At 44.6% G+C, this 10,766-nt stretch overlaps 1 protein-coding gene across 5 annotated transcripts in view; it reads right to left on the bottom strand.

Moving 5' to 3' along the window:
• Positions 1-6,105: 6,105 nt before the first annotated feature.
• Positions 6,106-10,766, bottom strand: part of LOC136580987 (golgin subfamily A member 6-like protein 7) — a 64,641-nt gene continuing 59,980 nt past the window's right edge. For all 5 annotated transcript variants that reach the window (XM_066581946.1, XM_066581942.1, XM_066581943.1 and 2 more), the window contains one exon: positions 6,106-8,799. In XM_066581946.1, coding sequence (XP_066438043.1) covers positions 6,752-8,770 — 2,019 coding nt within the window. In that variant the 5' untranslated portion in view covers positions 8,771-8,799 and the 3' untranslated portion in view covers positions 6,106-6,751. The remainder of the gene's footprint in view (positions 8,800-10,766) is intronic.

The raw sequence follows: 10,766 nt of genomic DNA, 5'->3' as shown, positions 1-10,766 counted from the left end.
ATCACACCGCCATAGCGTGCTGTCTGCGCATGTCTGATGCCCTCGCCCTGGTTCAGTCAGCGTAATGCGCAGGCGCAGTGTGTACCCTCACGCCCACTGTCTCACCGGCACAATGTCCATTCAAAAGAAGGCTTCATTCGCCTGTCTGCGCATGCGTGTTCTGTTCTCTCTGTAGATGTGCAGTACTTTTAGTACTGAAGTGATTCTCCTCACAAAACGAGCTGCTTTGTGTAAAAATAGTGTTTTATATAAATATACGTGTTATTATATAAATAAATACGCGTTTTATTAATAGCAGCAAAATACTGGCCATATCCATGTGTACCTTCTCATAAAGCGGTTATACTAATGGTCTGGTCGCAGTTCTTTAGGCCCCCATTCACCAGGTGGAGGGCAGCAGTGAGTCCTTTGGGCCTCTTTCTGCCCAGTATATGTCGTCACACACATTGCGCTTCTCTATATACAAAGCCGCGACAGAGAAAAGTACATCTAGTGCGGTACACGTGTTTTATAATGGAGCCCTGTGGTGACGAATGCCGCTGTAGAGAGTAAATGTAGGGGGAAAATGGTTGTAGGTTGAAGTCAATGGAAGCCATCCGACACTCAGACAGGCCGCAATTAACATTGGGAACGGGCTGTGGATTTCACGGAAAGAGCCGGAGATTAAAAAAAAAAAATAATAATAATCTGTGCTGCGCATGTGTATCGGCACAACGGCCGGCATGTCTGCACACATACGCAGTACAGAAGAAAGGAGACACGGACCGGTACGCGGGGTCACCGGATGAGGGCACAGGCAGATTCCGTGCGGGATTCCACATGCAGAATCCACGTGTGCCACGGACATGAGGCCACAGGGTCATTTACACAGTACAGTTATCATTAGGTGATCGTTAGATCGTACAAAACTGAACGATGCATTCAGTGGGATTCGTTGACTTATCGTTCTTTGTTCTTCTATGAAGGACTGCCTGTTCACTCTGAAGGGAGGCGGGCGGCTGGAAGAGATCTCTGGCGCGCTCCACCTCTAATGAGTGGTAATCGCTCTTGTGTGAAGCACGGCAGCGATAAGCCTTGGGGTGGCTGTTGGGCACTTAAGTGCCTGATGATTGTCCCGTGTAAAGGGATCCGTAGGCTTCACACGGACGTTAGCGCAATTGCGCGCACCTCAGCACAACATCTTTACGCACTAAATGAGACTTTTTCTGTGCCTATCAGCGTCTTACATTACTCTTTCTGCCCGCAGGGCATGTTCATTTGTGCCCCATGTGTGCCCCACAAATTCACAGATTGAAATGGCCAATTAGCTCCAGAAGTGTTGTTTTTCCAGAGCCATTATGCAGTGTATCACGCATCTCCTCTGATACTGAGTGCGCATTTGTGCCCCCTTCCTCAATGACTTCTATGGGGATCTGTTGTGCGCAAATATGCGGAAAAATAGCGCATGTTCTATCAGCACAGTAAATACGTGCATGCGAACAAAGCCATTGAAATCAGTGGGTTCTATTCACTGTGTACTGCGCACGCAAATACGTCCGTATGACGCCGGCATTAGTGAAATAGTTTATTATGTCTTGTTGTAGGCTTCCTGAGTTTCTACAGGCCTCCAAAACCTTTTTAGTCTGCTGGATAGTCCTATGGAGTGAGGTAGAGCATTGCAAAGAAGAAGTGCAGCGCAGGAGAAGTCTTGGACATGGCAATGGGGCGCAGTTATCATGGATGGAGACAAGGTTCACAGTTTCTATTTCCATCTTTTACGTGTTCGTAATACGCAGCAGTGCAGGGTATGATCGGATTTGTAGTGCACATCAGCCTTTTTTAACTCTAGGGTGATAGACGAGAGACAAGATTTACACTCCTGGACTGAGTGGAGAGAAGCTTCAAAGAGCTTCTCTGGCTGTGGAGGGTCTGTACGAGGTGCTGATTTGAATGGGCACTGCGCTACAGGGACATGGAACACTCACTGAAAGTTTCCCCACAGATTACGCCAGACCACTACGGTCCCGGTAGGGAGGATCTTTTCATCTGTTTATTGTCAATGGGCCCTTCCAAAACATAAGGGTTGTCCAAAGCAGAGAACCCCTTTCAAAAACCTCCACTGAAGTTAAGGGCGCTTGTCTTTTACTTTTCCCTGTGCAGCTTCACCTCATGGTTCAAGGCTGTGTCTCCTGTACTGTCCCATAATCAAGTCATGTGTCCCCTGTTTCCCCCCTGCAACCTAATTAATTATACATCCCCTGTGGCCCCCCCCCCCCACAATCTAATCATGTGTCTCCTGTGCCCCAGTCCTCCAAGTGATAGTGCTCCCTCTGTGCCCATGCCCCCTAATAGTGCATCCTCTGTGCCCTTGATCCTCCCAATTGATAGTGCTCGCTATATGCCATGTATTAGAGCGTCCTCTGTATCTTCCCCCTACAAGTGATAGTGCTCCCTTGGTCCCCATGATACCCAATAGTGGTTCTCTAGGACTCTCGTTTGTCTTGAACCTTCATATTTTTATTCTGTTCCTCTTCATGCAGCACGCTGTTGGCGCACATCGCTGTAGCCCGAATCCTCCTTCTATGACTTCTCTATTTCATCAACTTAGAGAATGCTAGAAGAACCAAGGAGGAGTCAGAGAAGGAGGATCCAGGCCTCTCACAGTGCCATGTGCTAGTGGAACTGTGTAGGGGGGACAGAATAAAAACGTGAAGGTACCAGACCAATCAGCCCAATGCCAGTATAGTGAAGGGGGCCTCCAGGCCCCCCAGGCTTAGGGACCCTGTTACAATTGCGACCCCCTATAGCTTTGCCACTGCTCATGTATCTTTAGTTCTTACTTGTGACCATTGTTAAAACTTGGTCTTATCATATAAACTGGAAGTTTTTATGTGATTATGATGTCATCGGAGGAACATTCAGTCACTTACATTATTATCACTAATTTATTTTCAAGGTTTCATCTTCCTTCTTAAATGGCTTGTATTTGGGATGATCAGCATGTGCTCCATCTGCTTCCTTTCACCCTCCATTTCCTCCCTGGTCAATACTATTGTGCTATGTCTGGACTCACACTAAAAGCCAGTACACATGCTGTGGCCATCTGCTTAAGCTTTCAGTTTTTAGTAACTTCTGTTTGTTGTATATCAGATGTACAGTGCATCGGGGGAGTTATTGATTCAGTAAACTCATGGCCAAAAGCCCGCACTGTTAGACTGACGCACTTGATGGGACTGCAATAAAATCTGGATCTAAGTTCTGTCCAGTAGAAATGCACAAAGTCTAGATGTTGCAGCTGTAGTACGGACCCTAACAAGCAGCTATGTATAGGCCACATAGTCAAAAAGACACTAGAGCAGCTTCAATGCCCGTGGTATCATAAGCAGCACTAGTAAGCACAAACTGCAGGTTGTTCTGCCACTGCCGTGACAACTTGGCTTGCATGACTGCAGATGAGGGACATCAACATTTACTTTATTACCTATAGTAACAATACTTTATAATGCAGCTTAGCGCCACTTAGTGCATCAGCATGCTGCGTATTGGCTTTACTATAACTATGAGCAATGATTGGACACCGCCAGACTGTGTAGGGACACAGCCAGTCAACAAGAGATATGGCAGCACCTAGCAGTCAACTTATTCCTACAGTTACAGGAGGAGTAACCAGGGTTGTCACCTCAACAAAAATACCAGCCAAGGTAAAAGGAGTGCGGCTTTGTACGGCGTGTAATTTTTATTTTTTTATTGCTCCTTAAAATGTATGAATAAACTGACAACGGGCTGTTATCATTCTTATATTGTGGCCCTATGCTCTAGGGCCACTTGTACTAAGCTGCTAGCCACCAATGCCTGTTGTATTGTGTTGCCAGCTGGCATTGGTTCCACTAGCAAACGATGCCCCCATATTAGTACACTAGTCATAGACACCTTTATAAAAATGCACAGGTGGTTCAGGGGTTACTTATGACATACTATAGTCAGGGGCATACATAGAACTCATAGGGCCCCATAGCAAAACTCAGAATTGTAGCCTTCACAAAAAATAATTTAGCAAAAGTGCCCCCTGTGTGTCCCTATTTAGTAATAATGTCCTCTTTGTGGCCCCATTTAGTAATAGTGCCCCCTCTGTGGCTGTATTTATTAATAATGCCCCCTTCAGTGGCCCCACTTAGTAATGCTGCCCCCTATGTGGCCCTGGCTGCTTACTAATTCTACTCACTCTCCTCTGGCCGGGCAGCAAAGTGTTAACAAATAGCAGAAATCTCACACTATCACAAGGTCCGAGGCCTCCACCATCTACTGCAGTACCGGAGGCTCCACCATCTACTGCAGTACCGCAGGTTAGATCAGGAGACAATGGAGAGGAGTCAGGGTATTTCCTTGTGATACTGTGTGAGTGACAGATTTCTGCTTGTTAACTCCTGGCTGCCCAGCCAGACGAGGGGGCGAGACACCGCGAGTCAGTGGTGGAACGGGGCCATTTGGCATGTGCTTCACTGCAGCTTTAATATTTTTTGCTGGAAATTAATATTGTCAGCAAAAAATAAATAGCGGCCTCGGGACATAATTACTGGCCGGGCTCGTCATTTAGCGGCCGGGTGGCAATCCTAGGAATGACAGAGGAACGACACAATGTAGAGTTCTAGGAAAGGGTGCTGTAAATTGTTAGTTCATGGGGAATCCATATATTTACATGTCAGGAAAACACTTAAGGTCTGCTTAAATATGGTAATAAGCTGTGATTAAACAGTCACAAATGCAAATGAGATGGGTATTTGCATAGATATTTGCATCTAGTATTGTCGCTGCTGACAGTCGCTGGATAACTAGATACATGTGATACTTGCAACTGAACTAATATTATAAAGCATTGGACTTTGGGATATATCGTATCACGCTGTGATATACAGGGAAAAGATCAACATGGGCCCCTTGTCTAATGCTGGATTTTGACACCCAGGACAGAAGGCTCTGGTGTTTGTTTTCCGCTCCACTTCCATGACCCTTAAGCAATTCCCAGCCCCTTTGTTTTGAGTAATTTTGTTCTTCTGGAGAAGGGAGTCCTGCACTGGTTCCAGACAGCCAGTAGAAAAGGGTGTGGGGCAAAACATCATTGGGCCCCCCTTTTTCCATGAGCCCAAAAGCAGCTGCACAGTTTGCTCTACGGTACATGTGCCATTCGTATGATCTTCAAAAATAACTCCGGACAAGTTCCCCGTAACTCATACAACTCATGGTGTTGAAGATCTATGGCAGCGATGGGACAGAAGGCATTGCTCACACCAGCGTCATTTTTTCAAATTTTCCTGTTCAGTCTTAACAGCAGAAAAACAAAAATAATGGAGTGCCAGATCCGTCACATGGCATACTGTATATAGTGCAATCTGCATTCAAGGCTCTGAACCGAGCCTTAAAAACCCTCCTACTACGCAGCACCCCTCTCACTTCTATGAAAGTACATGTCTTTGATGGGGCAAAACATGGCAAAAAAGGCTTTGCAACGACAGGATGATTTTTGTTCCATTACCCTCATAGATCTTCCAATGACAGAACCATAAGCCATAAGACTCATGTGGGGTGGGCTGGAGAGCACGATCCAACACCCTGAGCAATATTGAATTTTATTCTGGGCATCTTATGTTAGACTGTGGTTCCTTGGGCCCACCAGAGGAGATGTTTCTGAGGATCCACCTTCCATGTATACAGAACATGTACACGTTCTATCCCAAACTTTGTTGCTCTCCTTGTACACACAGGAGGATCATTAATAACATCTAATAGGTTATTTGCGATCATCCTATGAGAAGTAGGCCCTAGTGGTAAGTGACCGGCTCCAACGTCGCCTCCTAATGAGGGTTGTCTTCTGCTTGATCTTTGGGAATCATTATTGTGTCCCAGTTTGGACCCACTGGAGGATGCTCTGGTACTCTGGTGGGACAGTCTGACCCGGTGTTCTTGCAATGCCTTGCAAAAGGTTAAAAACCTTCAGCAGTTTAGAAATACTTAATGGAACATACAGCTGACTGGAAAACTAGGCTTCTCTGGATTGCAATCGTAAAACATGCCTAAAAGGTACAGACAAAGCACCAAGAATAAATCACACAAAAGGAGATGTGCACACATTTAGGAACATTTAATGCAGTGATATTCTAAATAGCATTGTACTAAAATGGTACAAAGCAGAAATACACTGATCCATTTTATGAAGAAGTGAAGCAACATGTATCATAATTGGAGGGATCACCTCATGTGAAATGCTTTGGTGAAGATCTTCAGGACGGCACCACCAAGACGTGTTACATCAAATAGTTATGGTATCCGGCATTGTGATACAGTATCATCCTATAGTGGTATATATGTATATTCCCTTACAGTGCAGTTTGCAGTCATCCTATAGTGATATGGCTGTGTGGCATTAATCCCTACATGTCATGAATCTGTGCTTACATCACGCTCTCCTGTGCAGCATGCAGTATGTCTCTACTCTGGCAGTTTTCACCATGTGCGGTGATTCTTCTAGTAACTTCATAGACATATGTTCCACGTACCGTGGAGTGTAAACATGTCTGATTATTCTGTCTGAGGACGTTTTTCTTTTTACCATAGTTTATTCTAAGACACATGCTTGAGTTAAAAATGTCTTCACAACTAGATACTCAAAATGTGTTACTGCTATTTCTTCAAACACACAAGTGCGCTAAGACTTGTTACCTCCTATGAAAAGTGAGAATCACACTAGCCTGATATAGCTAAAACAAAACTGATCATCTTATCCAGTACCTTCTGCTTCTTGCGCGTAATGGGAGAGTCTATCTGAGGCTTCCTGTACCAGCCATTCAACCATGTCCTTCACCTCCTCTCTTAGGGATCCTAAATCTTTGCTTTCACATCCCATATCATCCTCTTTATTATTGACGTATGTATGGATATGTGGGTCCTGGTAAGTAAGGTCCATTGTTATTGTTGATGTTAGCACCTCTTTCTGTAACCCCAGAACTTGTGTGTGTGCCACCTCAGAAGATGTGTAAGTAATGATGTCGTTGGTCGTAGTCTTCTTCCTGACGGATGCAAGCTCTTCATTGTCTTCAGAGCCCAGTGTCATCTTAACAGGTGAATCTTGTCGTTGAAATGTTTCTGAGGACACAAACTCTTGATTCAAGATGGTTGATATAAACCCTGGATTAGACATGGTGTTTGTAACGTTTTGCGCATCTGAGGAGACCCCTGAGACCTTTGTGGTGTTGTCTACTAATTCTCCCAATATTTCGGCTTCAGCGTCTTTCATAGTGTATTGACTATCCTGATTTGATATCTCTTTCATAGTGTTTTCCACTGGACCATCTTGATCTACCAAGTTGTTTTTTTGGTCACCACCTCTCTCGCTATGGTCCTCCTTCTTTCCATGACTTTCCTTGATTTTCAGTTTGTCAGCAATATCTCCTTGACTGTTCTGCCCAGTCATCGTGCCTTTTGTCTCTAATTCCTTCATCTCTTTTTGACTATCTTGTTCTGGCAAGCAATTTCTTGTGTTTTCCATGTCTTCCTCCAGACATTGCTGTCCTGATAAATTATTTTCAGTATTTCCCACTTTTTCTGTACGCTCTTTTTGCTCCGACAAATAATTCCCAGCATCTCGCAACTCATCTGAGCATTTCTGCATTGTACCCTCTGAATCTCCTGTGTTCACAATCACAAGGTCACGACTCTCCTTCGCAGGTAGGTCTATTTCCATATCCTTTTGGTTAGGTGTGCGTTTTTCCTGCTTCCTCACCTCCTCTGGTTGGACCATACTATCTGACAAAGCATTATCTACATTCCCCAACTTTTGCTCCATCACCTCTTTCTTCTGCTCTTTTACCTCATCTAACACATTTTCCAACTTTTCTACTTTTCTTATTTGACTCTCCTGTTCTGCCAAGTTTTTGTCGTACGGAAGACTCACATCAACGTCTAGCAAGACACTCTTTTCTTTCAAAGTCTCTACACAACTCTCTTGTTCTGCCGAGTCTTTGCCCACTTCCCCCAGATCTTGTGCAGGATCTTCTATTTTCACTGAGTCTTTCCCGAGTTCATGTAACTTTCCTGTGCAGCATTCCTGTTTTCCTAAGCTGACGTCCTGTTCTACGTGCTCCACATTAAAATCCTGTTTTTTAACATCATTACCTACTTCTCCCAAACTTTTTGCATGGCATCCTTGTTCTGTTGTCTCTGTTTCTTTTTCTCCCACCACTTCATCCTGGTTCATACTCTGAAGACCCTCCTCACTCTGTTCTATTACCCTTTCCTTGCATTGTTTCACCTCTGCATTCTCCCTATCATGCTTACGCTGGGCCATTTCTATTACTTTCTCCTTCTCTGTAGCATCCTTTTCCCGCATTAATCTATAGCATCTAATTTTACGAAGAAACGACGCCTTAGAATAGGGTTTCAGTTCTTCTTCTTGAACAACATCATTACTTTGTTCCTCTGTCTTATTCTGAATGTCATTACCTGTTGTCTCTGCAGGTCTCAGGCATGGTAGTCGGAAGATGCTTCCAGTCACTCTTCGTCTTTTGCCTCTTACACCCGCCTGATCATCCGTATTTTGGTTGCTTGATGGGTCTTCTTCTGTCTTATTGTTTGGTTCTGCTCTCTTCGGAAAGATACGAATGAAAGCTTCTCTTAGGCAGGATGGTTGAGCTGCTTTTGGACTTTGGCTGCTTTCTGTAGATGGCTTACGTGGTTTTTCTTGATCTTTGGATTTTGTGTTTCCAGAACGCTCTGACTCTGCCATTTGTAAGACTCCCATGTCTTCACAGTCCAAGGTCTTTTGGCTACCTAAAATGAATAAGAACAGGTTTTATACAGTTGTAATGACTGCATTCTGCATTGTATCCTGTCACATGTATGCTATGCTGTGGAAATTGTATGGTCTTAGACGCTTGGAATAAGAAGGGTCTGATGGCAGCTACAGACATATTGACAATATACACTGAATGATCATTGCATTAGGAACACCTACTGAATAACAGGTTGGTCCACCTTTTTTGAAAAATCATGGTGTTCAGAAATTGGAAAACAAGTGCCACAAGTTTGCAAACATCCTCCATACTCAACCTGACCCATGCCCACTGCAGTAGATCCATCAGTTGTTGCACATTTTGTGGATAAGTGTGAGTGGATCTCATAGCCCTTTCCAGCAGATCCCAAACATGTTCAATGGGGTTACAGCCCGGTGAGTTCAGGGGCCGAGGCAATATGGAGAATTCATTATTGTGTTCTTCCAACCACTTGCTAGTGATCCGATCTGGATTACACGGAGCGTTGTCCTGTTAAAATATCACATTTGTTCAGGGAAGGCAGTGTTCACCATTCAAGGATTGTGGTATGATGACCAATGGTCCTTGGCTATGCCAGAAAAAACGCTCCCTTTCCCATGGCATCGACACCAATGGTCTGTTGAATTCCAACAATGCATCCATGGGATACTGCTTCCTGCTGTTTATGCCATATGTAAACCCAGACACCTGTATGGTTCAGCAGGAAATGGGACATGCCCCTCCACATGACCTTCTGCCATGTATCCAAGGTCCACTGAGGGCTTTCCTGGGCCCATGTGAGGCGTTGTTGGCCACTCTTGTCGGTCTTCGAGTATTGAACCCCAGTCTTCACAAGCTACACCGCACAGTCATTATGGAAATTTGTCTAACTTCCCCGCTGTTGTACTCCTGGGTCAGTTGGTCCACTGTGGCATGTCATTGCTGAGATACCAGACGTGCCATCTGATGCTTGCCCCTAGGCTCAACCACACATGGCCTTCTGCTGTATGATCTTCTGTCAGATGTCTGTCCATGGTTCAACCAGTCTTCATATTATCTTGATATCACGGTTCAGGAACAGCCAACAAGTATGACTGTTTCAGAAATACTGGTACTACACCGCTGGGCACCAACAAGCTGGCTAAAGTCACTCAAATCACCGTGTTTACCAATGACTGCCAAATTATGCCTACTGTTTTGCAGAGGAGAAATCTGCACATTATTGGAGAACAGATGGTGACGAGGCCATCACTTGGTACCATGTTACTGATCACAAGACGTCACGAGCCAACTAGTTCTAATGCAGTGATCGTTCACTGTATAACCAGATAGACTAATACGTAACGCATCACAATACAGTAGAACGGCAGCTCAATAATCCTCAAAGTTGTTTTCTGAGATTTTTGGAAAACTTGTTAAGGGCATGGAATTTGGCAAAATAGTAAACTATGCCGTGCACACCTGTGAAATGTCATGCTGCTCCAGCATAGCTGCCATAGTCCCTGCTACTCTGGCACCAGAAGCTCCTGCGGTGGTCACAGTCTGTGCATTAGTCACGTGACTGTGACAGCCAATCACTGGCCTCAGAGATCACATGCTATTTATGCACACATGACTACTCAAACCAGTGATTGGCTGCAGTGTTCACATGAATGATGAAGGGCAGCAGAAGCTTCTGGCACCAGAGTGTCAGGGACCAAAGAAGCTGAGCTGGACCGATAGGACACATTTACAGATCACTATGGCATGATAAACTACCTTTCTGAGAATACCGCATGTCATTCCTCAGTTATTATTCCTGGAAATATATGAATACATTGACAACTGGGTATTATCATTCCACTCGTCAATAATTCTGTTCCTACTCAGTCTTTCACTATCCAACCAGTGCCAAGAGTATCAGACTACATACATGTAGCAATACACGCCATTACAAGGACATAATACCCAGTTGTTAATTTTTTGATAAACCTCCATGAGGAACAG

Source organism: Eleutherodactylus coqui, chromosome 10 (assembly GCF_035609145.1).
Source record: "Eleutherodactylus coqui strain aEleCoq1 chromosome 10, aEleCoq1.hap1, whole genome shotgun sequence".
Lineage (NCBI taxonomy): Eukaryota > Metazoa > Chordata > Amphibia > Anura > Eleutherodactylidae > Eleutherodactylus > Eleutherodactylus coqui.
This window is presented reverse-complemented; position numbering and strand designations above follow the sequence as displayed.